Source organism: Malus sylvestris, chromosome 5, assembly GCF_916048215.2.
Source record: "Malus sylvestris chromosome 5, drMalSylv7.2, whole genome shotgun sequence".
NCBI classification, from domain to species: Eukaryota; Viridiplantae; Streptophyta; class Magnoliopsida; order Rosales; family Rosaceae; genus Malus; species Malus sylvestris.
In genome coordinates this window covers 41,997,724-42,014,236 of record NC_062264.1, presented here as the reverse complement: position 1 = coordinate 42,014,236, position 16,513 = coordinate 41,997,724, and the positions used below count along the sequence as shown (strand labels likewise).

The 16,513-nt window shown below is 38.7% G+C and overlaps 4 protein-coding genes across 4 annotated transcripts; 2 read left to right on the top strand and 2 right to left on the bottom strand.

Moving 5' to 3' along the window:
- Positions 1-2,286: 2,286 nt before the first annotated feature.
- On the top strand, positions 2,287-4,803 carry LOC126623012 (uncharacterized). The gene is made up of 3 exons (XM_050291688.1): positions 2,287-3,663; positions 4,160-4,331; positions 4,432-4,803. Exons 1-3 carry the CDS (start codon positions 2,921-2,923, stop codon positions 4,669-4,671), a joined length of 1,155 nt encoding a protein of 384 aa, XP_050147645.1. The 5' UTR covers positions 2,287-2,920; the 3' UTR covers positions 4,672-4,803.
- A 588-nt stretch (positions 4,804-5,391) lies between these two features.
- Positions 5,392-7,268, top strand: LOC126623014 (60S ribosomal protein L11). The gene is made up of 5 exons (XM_050291690.1): positions 5,392-5,539; positions 5,635-5,742; positions 5,851-5,893; positions 5,998-6,193; positions 6,904-7,268. The coding sequence occupies exons 1-5, from the start codon at positions 5,537-5,539 to the stop codon at positions 7,100-7,102; spliced, it is 549 nt and encodes a 182-aa protein (XP_050147647.1). The 5' UTR covers positions 5,392-5,536; the 3' UTR covers positions 7,103-7,268.
- A 131-nt stretch (positions 7,269-7,399) lies between these two features.
- On the bottom strand, positions 7,400-8,982 carry LOC126623013 (SAP-like protein BP-73). The gene is made up of 3 exons (XM_050291689.1): positions 8,774-8,982; positions 8,103-8,414; positions 7,400-7,821 (listed from the first exon to the last, which is right to left on the bottom strand). The coding sequence occupies exons 1-3, from the start codon at positions 8,874-8,876 to the stop codon at positions 7,478-7,480; spliced, it is 759 nt and encodes a 252-aa protein (XP_050147646.1). The 5' UTR covers positions 8,877-8,982; the 3' UTR covers positions 7,400-7,477.
- Positions 8,983-10,308: 1,326 nt separating this feature from the next.
- LOC126624746 (receptor-like protein 51) lies at positions 10,309-12,373 on the bottom strand. The gene has a single exon (XM_050293847.1). It carries the CDS (start codon positions 12,127-12,129, stop codon positions 10,699-10,701), a length of 1,431 nt encoding a protein of 476 aa, XP_050149804.1. The 5' UTR covers positions 12,130-12,373; the 3' UTR covers positions 10,309-10,698.
- Positions 12,374-16,513: the final 4,140 nt, after the last annotated feature.

Here is a 16,513-nt window from a genome sequence, read left to right as displayed (position 1 = left end):
TTTTATTTTTTTATATTTTTAAAGAATATAATTATATTGATGCTTATTATTTTGCGTATAAGTACAACAAACGTCTGATTAATTCTAAGTTAAACAATGATACTGCTAATTGTTGTCAATTAGTTAGGTAACTTTCACCATCAAGAAAATAACTAATCCTACTTAACTTGTTTCCTATAAGATACTCTCTATGGACTTTGCCGTATCTTGTTTTTAGCACAATGTTTCATAATATTTGCACATAAATTAGCATAAAATTATGAGATAACTGAGAGTCTCACTTCGAAAGAGTCTCCTTAACATTTATCTTCCTACAAATCAACTCCCCTAATATCCCATCCCACTACCTGGCTACCTTATATTAAAGTATTTTAAGTTTTGACCTCCTTGAGTTAAGGATTTTTCATATATAATTAGAGACTGATATCAAGAATAAGAGAAGTTGTTTGCCGTCCAAGAAAAGTAAGCTCATCCAATTGGTTAATCAACATTCAACAAATTATAACTTTGGGTCGCATTTGACGTTTTGTTTATCGAGTAATTTCTGTTTGCCTTGAAATGTGCTTTAATATTATTTGCAATTCAATCCTGAAAGGATAGTTTCCAAACAGGCTAAGTCTTACATCCACTATTGTAATTCTTGAGTCAATCAACAAAGCTTTCTTCGTACTCAAAAGAAAAATCACATACAATATTTATGAACTTATATTTCGTGATAAATACACCATAGCTTATTAGTTTTATATGAATTATTGTAACCCTAGTAATATAATTTGAGTCTGAGCCAATGATAAATTAAGCTTTGACAAAAAAAAAAAGAAAAAAAAAGACAAATTTAAGAATCCAACTCCTAATATCTTATATTTTTGAATAGAGAAATAAAGCCTTCTATCACTCAAGATAGAAGCTTTGGAGCATCAACATGTTTTTGTCGATAGGGTAGGGTTGGTGCACCATTTTTAGTATTTTTTCTGAACTTAACCAGATATGACGAATCATGAATCTTGTTCTTAACTTGCAAACCCAAAAAAAAAAAGAACAAATGGAAAATTTTACCTAGATTTAACCAATGTTTAAAATATCGATATGCAAATTTATGAAAATATCGTTGAATGTATCGATATCGATATTGGTCCCTTCGAAAGAAATTATGGAAATTTGCAATGGGGTGAGTATATCAACTCATTCATATTTAGTCAAAATTAGAGAAAAAAAATTTAAAAAAAAGTTCGAAATCTGCAATGCGGTTTCGACTAAATTTCTATAGCGAATCGGTAAATATACCACATTGATAAAATGTGAAGTTTACATTTTATCCCTGCTTCTATAATGATCATTGATTTTTCGGATATTTCAACGGAAATATCGACAATTTCATGGATAATTTAAATACTGGATCCAAGTTCATCAAGAAGTAAGACCTCACTATAGGATTGGAGGGTTATACACATCTTATTGTCAATCTAGCATCACTCTAACTACTATACATAGCGACTTATTGTCGGTATCCCAATGAAAAAGGCATTGAGACCTTACTACAGAATTCTACATCAAGAGTTATATCACTCTAACTAGTCGGGAGTCAAACACGGCGTACTGTCAGGAGTACTTGGCCTTGCCAGTAGGAAGAGACATCACATCTAACCAATCATTGAAAGTAAATCCGCAAACAATTGAATCTACTTGAAGACTTCCTTCCCACTTTGTACACTCCTCCCCTGGGTCCTCAATTCGTGGCAAAAACAGTCCGACACAACACAAAACGCCATCACACAACGATTTACCCATTCAAAACGCAACCCCAAGCAATTTCTGCCAAATAGAATTCCTGTCCATTTGGTCTTGAAAACGTTTGGGCAATAATCAGTTTTTGGTCTCGTTGTTTTGACATGTTGAGAGTTGTTTTGAAGATCCTGACAATGGAACTTTGGCATGTCTATAGAAAAAAGAATTTGTAGCAGATAGTTTAGCGACCTATAAACTTATAGTTATGATTTAGATTTGGGCAATTTTACCTTAATCCTCCGTGTTCAGTTAGTTTTATTCATGAAGATCAACTTAAGATGTCTCAATTAAGATTTATTACTGAATAGTTATATTTGAATTTTTTGCATTTAGCCCCGTTTTAATAAGAAAAAAAATTCAAATTCCTATCCAAATAAGAATACATTAAAGGGAGTTTTAACGAAACACTTCTGTTACTGTTCACCTTTAACGAAAATGATATCGTTTTCCTTACATTAAATTCCCACAACTAGCAAATAAAAAAAAAAAATTTGATTAATTCTTTGCACCTTCACCTCCAATAAAAATAGAAATAAATCTCTGCACTTTCCAACCAATCCAAATTCAAGGGTTATTATTTATTCATTCCCTCAACCTTTTTATGTTCTTTTATCCAATTTTCATCTTTTGTTTGCATTCTTCACCAACCTTCTACTCTTTCCTGTGTGCCCACTATATAATTTTATCAAAAACCCAATTCCTAGAATTTGAAATCACACACTTGGTGTAGTTGAAATCGTATAAAATTAAAATCCCAGATCTGAAAGTTCCCATATTTTAGTTTCTGAGGATAAAGTTCTGTTTTTTGCAGCTACTTCTCTGGGATTGAGCAGGCGTGTACGGATAAAGGTTGGATTTTTACCTGTTGGGATTTTCTAGTTGTTTTAGTTGATTCATCTATTATTTTATGATTGGAGATTATATGTACACACGCATGGAGTGCTTTTTTATCACATTGCTTATGGTTTAGAGAGATAAGAATGTTATGTGAACTTTGGTTGTTCAATTGGATTTGTGTGTGAACTCTTGGAGTTAGTGTTTTTTCTGTGAAGTTTTAGAATTGGGTGTGTATTGTTTTGCTGGGCGTGTGAGAAAGTTGGTGTCTTTGGAGGTTAGAGAGAGCTTTTGTTTAGCAATGGATGCCGGGGCATGTGATTTGCAGGATAGGAGTGAGGTGTTGCGTGGAGTTGATCATAAGGGGAGCGAAAAGTCGAAAGATTCTGTTGTTTGGTCGGTTGTTGAGACTGCCATTGTGATTGAATCCGAAGAGGATGTTCGTGTCAACGGGAAAAATGAAGGTTTGGACACAATGGGGAGTGAGCTGGGGTCTGATAAAGCAGTGGTAGAAGGGCTTGAGAAGCCGAATGATAAGGAGGCATGCGGACAGCGTGGTAGTGATGAGCTACCTAGACAAGTTGAGCAAGGAGATGAGGTACCTAGTCAACTTGAGCAAGGAGCTAATAAGAATTCAAACAATTTGGTTGATGGGAATGTGTCTGAGACTGTTGTTGTCATTAATTCGGGTGAGTCTGCCAGCTTAATTGGAGATAATAGTAGATTGGTTGAGAAAGTTGAGGAATTGGAGTCGAGTAAGGTATTAGCAGAAGATTCAAAGAAGAAGGTGCCTCAAGCAGAAAAGGATTCATGTGTGATTGATATGAAGTGTGGGAGTGGTAGAGGGTTTGGTGATAGATGGGATGGGGAAAGGGTTTGCAGGATTTGCCATTTAGGTTCTGATATCTCACCGGATAGAAAAATGGAAACTGCTAATAGTTCTATCACAGCGGATTTAATTAATCTCGGTTGTGGGTGTAAAGATGAGCTTGGCGTTGCTCATGGTCATTGTGCCGAAGCATGGTTTAGGCTAAGAGGAAACAGGTAACTCTTTCCTCGCTTCCTTTTAACAATACATGTCTTTTGACAATATGCTTTAAGCTTCATACACTTTGTGCTCGGCAGCACTGCCTATAGTGTTTGTGTTTTTCTTATTATGCATCTCGTGTTTGATGTTTCTGAGCTCATAATGTTGGGTATGTGATCTTAATTTTTATCTATGCCCGTTAAAATCTGGACTTCAGACGAAGGTTCCCGATAAACAAGTTTTCATCAACTTGTTACTAAATGTTTAACTTAGTCGCTTGCTGGAAGAACAATGGTTTTTTTCCTTTTCGGAATGTGGAAACAAACTGAACCTCCATTAAGTGTTTGAGTGAAAACTTATCAGATTTCATTTCCTACAACTAAGCAAATCGCGAGGTAGCAGAAGAGGGATAGAGAGAGGGTCTTCATTTCCTACAACTAAGCAAATCCTAGTTGATTTTAAACTGTTTTTGTTACAATTTATGCAAAATCCATTCTCATTTTATTCATGCAGGACATGTGAAATATGTGGTGAGACTGCGCAAAATATTACCGGTCATGGGGATAACGGATTTATGGAGGACTGGCATGAAGCAACGCTTGCTGATATCGGTAATAATTCATCGGAGAGGAATGTATCATGTTGGCGGCGACAGCCATTTTGCAACTTCTTAATGGCGTGTCTGGTAATAGCTTTTGTACTTCCATGGTTCTTTCGTGTGAATATGTTCTAGCAAAGGGATGTGAATAAAATCTCAAGGTTCCTCCGTTGCATTATGTTTCAAGGCTGTATGTGTATCGTGTATCGTGCATCGTGTGGAGTATTGTGACATGTTGCTTTTAATCGGATTGTTTCCGGTCTCTTGTAAAACAAACTCTTGTGGTTTCTGCGTACACGCCCTGAAGACTAGAGGTCTCACGCTACAAGAGTTGCCGTCTTGGCGACTGGCAGAGTGCAGTTATTTGCTGCTTTCTTGCAGTGTGACGGGTGATGTTTTTCGATTGTTTTTGTGGGATTTGGCGTAGATTTTCGCAGCTGTAGCTCAAATATGAAAACGAAAAGCTAGGACATGATATAGAAAAGGAAAAAATTGTCGTTTGTTTGTTGTAGACTCCATTTGTTAAAGTGATTGAATTGAATAGACATGTTTCCATGAATTCTGCACTTTCAGTTCAAATGTTAGGTTGCAGAGACTTATGATGCAGCATGACTTTTGTGTGTAACTTTGGAAGAACAAGCATACCGGGAGAGAAGTTCGAATCACTGACTAAACGAGTTTTCCATCTATTTGCTAGTCATAGTTTTCGTTTTCACTTAAAAATGAGAGGTTGAATTTCGTAAATGGCGAGTTCGATATCAATTTATTTCTCCGTCCCATAGTGTAAATATATTGTTATAAAAATGAAGTGATTTTCACTCTTTTTAGAACATCTTCAAACGAGATGTCAAAAGTGCCAAGTAGATATTCAACGGTAACAAAAAGCAACAAAACTTTCTCCAACCGATGCTTCATATCTGACACGGAATGGAATAACGTCTAGGCCTTTGCTGCCTAATTTGATGTAGCTGCCAAATTTTGTTTTTGAGTTTTTTGTAAGATGCTGACACACATATGAGAAGTTAACGATGGTGTGGGAAAAATTATTTCCCTAATAAAAACGTAAACATTTATTGCTGGGCCGGAAAAAATCCACGAGCCCAACCAAAGTGTTGGGTTAGATTATTCACTTCCGACCCGAAATACTGTCGGGTTGAAGTCAAATTAGCGTTCCGACCCAGCCCAAATGAGAAATAAAAACCCTAGCTCCCTCATATCGCCTCCTATTTGTACTCCATCTTCTCCAACTTCCGCTGCTGCTCCGCCTTCTCTGCAACACTCCTCATCCCACAATGGTCTCTTTCTCCTCCCTCTCCCTCTCTCTCTCTCTCTCTCTCATGATAGTATGGTTTTCTGATGAATCTGTTGTTTTTGTATATTGAATTTTCAGGCGTCGGAGAACAAGCTGGCGAATCCCATGAGGGAAATCAAGGTTCAGAAGCTCGTCCTCAACATCTCCGTCGGAGAAAGCGGCGATCGTCTCACCAGAGCCGCCAAGGTTTCTCCTTTTTACTTACTTCTCAACCTCCCCCCCCACCCACCCACCCAAAAATAAATCAACAATCGTATGCTGATATTTCATTTCCTATTTTGCCCCTTGCCCTAGGTCTTGGAGCAGCTCAGTGGCCAGACCCCTGTCTTTTCCAAAGGTGAGATTTGATTTGATCAGATTAGATTATCTCTGATATTTTTTGTGTGGTTATTTTTGTATTATTTGTTCGTGTCTTTATTTGGGAGTTGTGATTCTGTGCAGCTCGGTACACTGTGAGGTCTTTCGGGATCAGGCGTAACGAGAAGATTGCCTGCTACGTGACTGTCCGCGGCGACAAGGCAATGCAGCTTTTGGAGAGTGGACTGAAGGTCAAGGAATACGAGCTGTTGCGCAGGAACTTCAGCGACACCGGATGCTTTGGTTTCGGTATTCAGGAACATATCGATCTCGGAATCAAGTTGGTGCTTCTCAATTTTTCATCTTGCCTTATACCCTCGTTAAAATTGTCTTTGCAGAATGATTGTGTTTGATGAATTTGTGGAATGACATGTAGTATGCTGGTTGGTTTTGTGTTCGCGCTTTAGATTACAATTTATGAGATTGGGAAAAGTTATTTAGCTTTGATATGGGATTTGGATATGATCATAAACTTTTGAATTCTTAAAATAAGTTCCAACTACGTATTGGATTACAACTAGGCTGCCGCTATTCAGTTTACATTTCAGAATAAATGGTCTGGAAAATTTGTGCAGCCTAGCGTAACAATGGAGCTAGATCCTTGTGAACGGAAAATAGCATTTTCGCAAAAGCTAGTGTTTGGTGTAATTTGGATTATCTCGGGTTTGCGCGAGGCACTAGTTGTCTCGCATCGCTAAAATTATTTCAAGTTTGAGTGAGGCACTATATACCTCAGGTTGGGAATGATATGCTTACCTTGCCCTACCTGTGGTCATCTCGGATTCCCTTTGAACGACTTTTTGTCCTAGTTATCTTTTCTCAATCATGTTTATATCTTTCTAAGGTGTTAAATTTCACAATGTATTTTGGATTCATTTTTTACCTTCTCTTATCTGGCTGATATTATTTTAGATACGTGTTGAATATAATGTGCGAACATAGGCGGTGTATGATTTCCAATCTCTAACCAGTTTGTTTTTCTTTCATCAGGTATGACCCTTCTACCGGTATCTATGGTATGGACTTCTTTGTCGTTCTAGAGCGCCCAGGGTACCGTGTGGGACGCCGCCGCAGATGCAAGGCGCGTGTTGGCATTCAGCACAGGGTTACCAAGGAGGACGCAATGAAGTGGTTCCAGGTCAAATATGAAGGAGTCATCCTCAACAAGTCCCAAAATATTACCGGCTAGACAGATCAGCCACAATCGTGGATATTTTGTTTTAGGTTTGGCAAGTTGTTGCTACTTTGTGTCAATTTTTATGTATCAGGAGCTATTACTTTTCTAAGACGTTTTCTAAGACGTGCGAGTATTTTTTATGTTAAGAGCTATCCGATGGTCAAACTCGTTTTGCTTATATGGGAGCGTATTTTATTTCTTGTTACAGTGCTTCCTTTACAACCACTTTAGCTAAATTTGTGATTGCTGTTTTCGGTTTAGAAAGCAACCCCGATGTCTTGCTGTTTTCGGTTTTATCTGCATAAAACCTGAAGAGAAAAATCCGAAATTCGATTTCTCGCATACACATAATGCTCTGATACAAATGTTTCGGCTTTTTACGCTGCCTTATGACTTGAGCAGTTTCACAAGCTCCATTTTTTTGAGTTTTGAGTAACCTCTCATTCCTCTCGACTTTGCGAGCTCCTTCAGCTCGGGGAGTTTCATTCCTTCCACTCTCGCTAAATCTAATTCCTCTGCACCGGACCTTCCAGTCGCCGAAGGTGTTGCTCCGTTATCCAGAAACTGTGATCTCGGGGTCGATGGATGTGGAATCGGGGATCGTTTCACAAATTTTGATGGCGGCCGTGTCAACTTGAACTCTGCAACTGGGGGATTACTCTGCATTTGCTCCTCTCTCGGATCGGTTCTCCTTATGAAAGCCTTCTTCCCGTCCTTCTCATCAGCTTTGCCTGCAGTAAATATAATTTGATTAAGAAATAGTATATGAAAGATGATAACCTAATCATCATAACTCGAAACTAATCACTCTTAAATTGCTTCGACTCCTCCTTGTTGCAAGCAATCGATATTCTAAACTACTCTGATCTACGGGGATAGAAATCCAAACCAAGATGGAACGAGGTAGGCACATTGCAATCGACACCTAACCTAACCACGAAAAATGAGCATGTCTAGTTGCAAAAATTGTCCACGACGGAACCAAACAAGGCATTCATCTCATCGACATTACCTTTCGGATTCCTTAACCCGTGAAGAGCGCGAAGAATCGAATCAGAATGCGGCCTATCTTCAAAGTCATCGGAGCCAATCTTCTCGTCATCCACAGACCCTTCTTTTGAGATCGAAGTCTGAATCCGTCTGAATAGAGAAATGATCTCTTCCTGGTTTGCGTTCGTTTTTCTGGATCCCCGTTTCTTGCTTCCATCCTTGTTCGCTCTTTCTGATCGTCGCCGAGGAGGTTGGTCTCTTCCATTTCCTTGAGATCCAACGCTGCAGGTGACTGTTAAGTGAAGCTCCTTTCGCTCAAAGAGTGGGGACACATCTGCAATCTCAGCCAAATTAACAAGCTGCATCATCAAATATCCGAACTTCCGTTATCAAAACAGGAATCATAATTCAATAGCTACTAAATATTTATTTATTTTATTCGATGTAGTCCTTGCACTCGAGTTTGAATCTCTTCGTCCGTAGATCAGAGTAGTTTAAAATATTGTTTGAATCCTTTTTCTCGTCCCGTATATAAGAGTAGTTTAAAATATTGCGTTATCAACTAAAAGTAGTAAAATTTTGTAGCAATTCCAGACAAGAAAATACCTAAACCAAGCTGAGGGATCTTTTTTGAACAGTTCTGAGAAGAACCCAATTGCAAAATTTAAGGTGGAATTGCGGAAAAGTGAATACCTTTGAGAGAGAAAATGGGGTTTCCCAGCTTGGGCTGCTTGCTGAAAGAGAAGAAAGTCGGAAACCGAAGCACAGAATCGTATTGAAAACCACTCGCGCCCATATTTTCCCGGAAAATTTTGGGTTTCTGAATGCGGAAATTAGATTTTCCTGGAAAATTGTTCTTGAATATTCTGAGAATACAAACGGATTAGATTCTGACACTTCTTTCCCCTCGCGTAATATTTCACTACAAATTTTCTCGTCCACAACTTCTCGTGGCGTGTGCAAACCACGCGCCACTATTTATTTGTTTATTTTTGGCTAGTCTTGTTGTTTAGGCGGAAACCAATAGGATCCTCTTCGGATTCTTTTTTGTGAGGATCTTGAAGATTTGTATATTGTGTCTGTTCATCGTATATATCATGTGATTAATTTTTATCAAATATTGTTTGTATTTAATTTTAAATAAAAATATTTAAAATAATTTCTAACTGTATAATGTACGATGAATGAATATGATTCACAGATTCCTAAAATCATCACAAAAAAGATTCGACGAGGATCCGGATTCAGTTGGAAGTACACAAGGGGCGACCGACGCATCAAAACTACACGTTTGTACAATGGGGTGTGATATCCACACTCAATTTTACTTCTCACACACCCTTTGATAATTTATGTCCGTTGATCTTCTTCAATTCATCTGATCTGACGGTCAAAAATTAAAAAAATGTGTGAAAAGTAAAATAGGGTATGTGGATGTCACACCCCTTGTACAATAAGTGAAATAAACATACGCATTGACACTCTACATTTGTACAATAAGTGAAATAAACAATCGTATCAACATTTAATTGTGACCACAAATCACACACGCGTGCGCGACCAATCATATCATCTTTCTTTGCTTAGTGGACCTGGCTTCTCTACCCTCCCACTTTCCATACATTTTCATCCTCTCCTATTTGTGTAGTCATGGTTAAACCACGTAAACAATTTATATTACTATTGTTTTTTGTCTTATTATCTCTATAAAAAAATCAATATAAAATGTTAACGTGATTTAACCGTGACTGCACAAAATAAGAAGAGATGCGAGTGTATAGAAAGCGGAAGGACAGAAAAGCCGGATCCTAGTCGTTTTTGGTATCGAAGTTAATTTTTCTTTCACTTGCCACTTCCCGAAACAAACCGCTTCTAATACGATCGTTCCTATTATTCTTCATAATTTTCCACTTGGAGATCAATCATCACCAACCTACCATTGTCTTCTCTATTCAAGCAGAAACAGCTGTAAATATTTCTTTTTGTTCTTGGCATCCTAAAAAGGAAATCCACAAAGTTTTAATATCGCAATATTCTAAACAACTTTAATGTGGAATTCATATTTGGGTGTTAGGCGAGCGGAAATACTGTCTTGACCAACTGACCGAACACATGTCTGGCATCAACATTATTCGAATTCCAAAAGAGGCATACAAGGATCATGACTTCTATCAACTAAGAAAATACCAAACTGTACCAAAACCAAAGTAAATTTAAGCAAATGATCGTGGCAGAAGGAAGAAATATTACATAATTATATTATATTTGGAGAACACATGAAAATAATAATACACCCAAGTGGCCACTTGCCAAAACCTATCAGAAAATAATGAAAAAACCCCACTGCTCTTTTCTCTCCACAGCAATCCATCAAAATTCACCTCTTAACAACCAATTTGGCCTAATCTAATCAACTTTAAGCAATGAAATTAAAGGAAATGTTTTCCGCACTCTTTTTTTTTTTCTCCTCGGGACTCTTACCGTTATTTTTCCGGCCTTCGGATTGAATAAATCATAAAAAAAAACCTATCGACAGAAACGAGGAGAAAACTGGTGTGCAAAATTACTTTCCCTAAAATTAATCAACAAAACAATGCAATTTCAAGCTTGATCAACTTTCAACGACAGCATTTCGAGACAAGAACCAAGAAAATAATGAGGAAGACAATGGAAGAAAGCCCAATGGCCACACCAAGAACAACCTTATTCGGACCATGATGTCGATCCTGCTTCTGATCATCCTCGTCGGTGTCGTCGTAGTCCGAATCGCTGCTATTGTCCGCCGACGAATCAGCTTTCGCCGGTGGCGGCGACATGGGCAGTCCATGTTTGTCGCAGGGAGAAATCCCCAGCTTCAGTTTCGACGACAGAACAGAGTGGTTGTAGCAGAGGTCGCTGTTCCTGCTGATCTTGAACACTTGCAATCTGCTAATGAACGACACATTGAACGGCACGACACCGTGAAATTTGTTGTTTGCGAGATTCAAGTGCTTCAAGCTCTTCATGTCGGAAAGGAATTTCGGGATTGTTCCGTTGAGCTGATTCGAGCTCAGATCGAGATGGACTAGGCCCGGGATTGCTGAAATCGACTCCGGGATGGCGCCGGATAAAGAATTTGAAGACAAAGACACGTTCTTTAACGAAATCAGGTCCCCGAACGAAGTGGGTATTGAGCCATTGATGGAATTGGAGGAAAGGTTTAAGGTTTCGAGGTTTTCCAGGAGTGTGAGGGCACTGGGTATCTTCCCCTGAAGCTTATTGCCGGAAAAATCTATGTGGGTAAGGTTTAAATTCATGCGTTTCGGAATGCTGCCGGTTAAATTGGCGTGGGAGATGGTGACTGACCTGAGCTTCTTCAAGCTTCCGAGGATGACGAAGGGTCCTGAGGCATTGACTTGGACGTTGGAGACGGTGAGATCGGTGAGGTTTTGGAGGCGGGCGAGCCAGACGCCGGTGAGGTGGCGGAGGGAGTTGATGCAGGTGAAGGAGTGGAGGGAGGCAACGAGGTCGGCGGGGAAGCGGATTGGGGCAATGGGGCAGTTGAGGAACTGGAGGGACTGGAGGGTGGAGAGGGATTTGAGGGCGGTGAAGGAGAGGGCGACGTCGTCGGAGCAGTTGGCGAGGCGGAGGGAGAGGAGGTGGCGGAAGGGCTTGGAGGAGTCGCAGATGGTGGTGTTTGGGGGGAGGATGGAGGGGTTTCTGCAGGGGTCTTTGGAGGTGGGAATGTTGAGGGACTGGAGGGCTCTGAGTTGCTTTGGGTCAAGTGTGCTTGAAGATGGTGAGGATGGTAAGGTTGGGGACCTTGGGGTGGTGGTAGAATTCGGTGGGGTGGGGGAGGAGGTGGGAGATGGGGTTGGGGGGAGTGGTGCTTTGGCTGATGGTGAGGATGGTAAGGTTGGGGACCTTGGGGTGGTGGTAGAATTCGGTGGGGTGGGGGAGGAGTTGGGAGATGGGGTTGGGGGGAGTGGTGCTTTGGCTGAGAGGGCGGTGGCGGAGAGGAGGAGGAGGAGGTGGAGAAGCAGAGTGAGAGGCAGTGGTGGTGGTTCCATTTTTTTAAGAGAGAGAAAAAGAGAGAGAGAGAGAGAGAGCTTTGGCGTTATGGGGAAGAGTGTGAGTGTGTATTTGTGTGAGGTGCTTGAGTGTGTACAGTGAGTGACCTGTGAGAGAGCTTGGGAACAATGATATGAGATTTAGGATGCTGTGTTGTCTCTTAGAATTACTTTTATGCCCTTCAACTCTTGCAAAAGTTGCATAACGGGACTTTTGTTTTCATTGTCCAGCTGGTATTCCTCCTGCATTCACCTCATTATCAAGATACGAACATGAAGGTGAACTCACCTCTTCGCAGGTCTGAGTTTACAGCCCGCTTCATGCTTGTTTTAAAATTGATGTTTTGTGCTTCTTCACTATTTATATTTTTCCGCTACACCTCAAAACCGTGATAAATTCTTAGCTTATTATTTTCGAGCAATTATGATAGGCTAACAAATGTTATTTGAGTTTCATACTCATCTTATTAATGCTGGTTGGTAGTCATTCATTGTTTATATGTGGAGCCACTAAGGGATTAGAATGGTTTTGGACCATTCTGCCTTTTTTTTTTGGAAGATCTCGACTGTACGAGGGTAATTTTATTAATAACGAAAAAATAAATTACACCTAATCAGGGGGACATAAACTTTAGAGAATGATACAAAGAAAAGAGGGGTGAACATGAAACCTAACCCCTTTAGAATCAAACCTAAAGGTCTAAACCTGCAAAACAAGTCAAACAACACCATAAAGTTAGGAGAAAAAAAAAAGTGAGACAAACCTGGATGTCGACATGCACATTAATTTGAGAATCGGTAACCAGGCAAGCCAACATAGTCTGAAAACAAAGCAGCACGAACCGCCATCGGAGGAGAATCATGCCATGTTAAAGATGGAGAAGACAAGCCCATGTTAGCAAGATTGTCCACAACAAGATTTCCTTTGCGATATATGTGAGATGTGTAGAAAGTCATTTTCCGAATGCGATCCAAACATATAGACTATTGCGTATGAAGAGGCCAAGGAGGATCAAAATCAGACGATTGAAGAGCAGAAATAATACTAGAACTATCACTTTCCAACCAAAGACAATGCTAACCCCGCTGATATGCAAACTCAATACCAATAATAATTGCTGATAACTTTGCAAAACAAGAGTTGCGATGACCAATCCGTTGACAGAAACCTCCAACAAAATGACCATGGCAATTCCTGAAAACTCATCCACATGCAGTAGGACCTGGATTTCCTTTAGACAAACCATAACATATTGTTCTTGTTGCTTATCAGTCGAATACTATTAAAATTCAAGTGTGCCTCTTCTCAGTCCAAATTCTCTTTTTCTTTGCAGGCCTCTTGTTCACTCATCTCTCTTATTTCAGTGTAGATTTCCCTTTCCCTCATTTTGCTATTAACTTTTCTTTGTATTTTCTTTAGTCCTTTTGTCATATTATTTTTAAATGTTATCGCTTAACTATTTACCTCATATTCAAGCATTTGAGTTTCTACAATGTTTTTAGCTCACTGAATAGAATTTGATGGGTCTTTCAACGTTTTTGCAATTTACTCTAATTTTTCATGTTGTGAGGCCCCTCCTCAGATAAAATTCTTGAATTAAAAATTTTTCACTTACAAGTAGAGAATATTATTTACTAAATAGTAATTCTAAGTGACAACTTTGAGCGATCAACATAGTAGTTGATTTTTTTTCTTCCAAGGAGTAAGGTAATTAGTTAATTTGAAGTTTAATGATGATTTGTAGTTGATAAACATAAAGATTTGTCATGATGATTTTTACCATCCTTATTCGTCCCCTTTATTTGTCAAAAAGTGTTGAATTAATCAAGTTGGAGAAATTAAACCAGCAGCAATTAACACCATTTAGGCAAACAAAATAATAATCTACCAACTTTTTCACCTTTGTCTTTTTGCAGCATTAATTATGGAAAATAAAAGAGTGGTTGCCTGTATGAAAAGGCTGGCCTGGTTGAGTGTGTAAATAACGATAAAACCAGGGACATTCTTATGTGGCCACACGTGCACCTTGTTTGAACATATGTGCTGCTGTTAAATACGGAAAGGGATCCTCTCCGAATCAATTTCCACCTAATCCATCTAGTTCGGAATTCGGATCGTTGAAATTTGATTTACCGGCTATAGTTATTATCATTTTTAAAGGGATCCCTTATTTGTAGCAGTTGAATTAAATTTCAACGATCCAGATCCCGAACTAGGTGGATTAGTTGGAAAGAGATTAGGAGAGGATCATTTTCTGTTAAATACAAGAACATGGGTCAACAACTTGGATTTGGATCTCATCCGGATTTAAATTGTGGGGATCCTAAAGTTCCTCATATTTTAACTTTCTATCGTATATTATGCGGTCAAAATTATTTTAAATTATTTTATTTAAAATTAAACATACTTAATGAAAATTGATCACACAATGAATATATGAAAATTCTTTAGGATCCCGACAAAGAAAATCTGAAAAAAATTCTCATCAGAAGGACTCGAAGGCAGATTTCAGCTTTCCAGTTTTCAACAGGTTAATTAATGGAGTAATTAATTAAATAATAAGTAAATGGCTTGTTAATCCGACAAATTTCTTTTAAATATTTAGCCTTCCGTTAAAGGCAAAGGCCAAAAACCCAACAGGATTTATAATATAAAATCTGAAAATCCAATATTTTTTAGTTAGAGTTGAGATATTCTCCGAAATTCTGTGTCTAAAACATCCTATTACACTGATCCATTTTACAAAAAAATGAAGTTTTAAACAGTTATGATCTCTCTTTTGAACAACCTGAATTTCTGAGCCCGTCTACTCCAAACATAGAAATTTAGAAAGAATCTCAAGTGGACTTTTGTTGAGTCCAACCCTTTTGCCTTACGGTATACTCTATATTTTTTTAATATATATAGAAAACAATCATTGTGTTGTTGTGACTTATTTTAAAAGAAAGAGGGAGTGACATAGAAGTAGAAAGGTTTTGAGGAATTTAGTTGGGAAACAACGGTAAGATTTCTGGTTCTGAGACCATGCGAGGGAGAGTGACCATTCGATCGGGAGTGGGGGCCGTACTCTGATGCTCATATTTCTGCTTTTCCATCAAGACAAGGTTACTAATAAGAAAATGATGTGTTAGCTAGTGTACGAGAAAAGTCTTGTTAGGGAAAATGCTTCGGTATAATCACAGATCACGTCATTCGTTCAATCTTTCCCATAAAATAATGTTATTTTGTGTTTTTTTTTTGGTCAATATGTTATTTTGTGTTTTGTTCGACACAACTTCACACTAGTCTCTAACTCCTAGACCTTTGAGTCTGCTGCCCTATATGGTTGGTACCACCGAGTCCATTCCATTGTGAGCGTAACTCCGTGGGATAACTGTATCCATGCCCTATTCACATTGTTGGAGGAAAGCTTCGAAACAAATGCTTAACTATGACAACTCTCATATTGAATCTAACAAAGAATATCCCATATTTTACAAAAATTGTCTTACAAATCATGTGTTCAGATCCCGTACACATGTTTTTCTCCCCAACGTTAATGATTTAGAACAAAAAATAGACAAAAAATACATCACTAAGTGATGATGAGACGTGATCCAAATGCAATTGGAAGGGACAATTACAACATCTTCTTACACTGATATTGTAGGACAGCATTGATTAAATCTTTACGCACTGATTGTCAAAATCCAAAAGAAAAAGGAAAAAAAATCATTACAAATCTTTCTAAGCTACAAAGAACTCACTTGTGATTCCCAGAAATCGAGTTTTTCCCCGCATTCAAACTATAACGAATTCAAAATCGTGGAAAACTTTCAGGTAAAGTCTCAGCAGTCTATGGAAATGCAGCTTTGAGCAAGCGTTGAGCTGTCCACTTTGCTCACAAAGGGATTTATCTTCACCCAAACAAGAGAGAAGACAGAGGCCAAGAGCACTGACCACAAAATAACGATGGTTGGAGTCCGGTTTTGGCGTCCCATGAGACCTTTGAGGAAGGGATAGAGATGAAGAATCACCCGGAAGGCGAAGAAAACCTTCCCGAAAAGGGGCCCCCAAGCTTCGTATCCCTTGTTAAGGGCGTCCGAAAATCCAGCTACAACACCAACCATGTTGACAATGAGGAGTGTAGTGGGGGGAATCAAAAGTGTGGTCCATTTGAAAGAAACTAAGCTAAAGCCAAGGACTTTAGGCTTTAAACTTGAAGGGTTTGGGCTCGGGTTGGTGAAAAACAGAAGCTACGTTTTTTATTTCTTTTTGGATTCAGTTTTTCTTCAAATAACAAGTCAGTGATTTGTGATTTTATGTGCAATTTCATTTAAGTGTTTATATTTTGATATATAGTATCTATTGTTGTATTTTTCATTTGTAATAAACTGTGCAAAT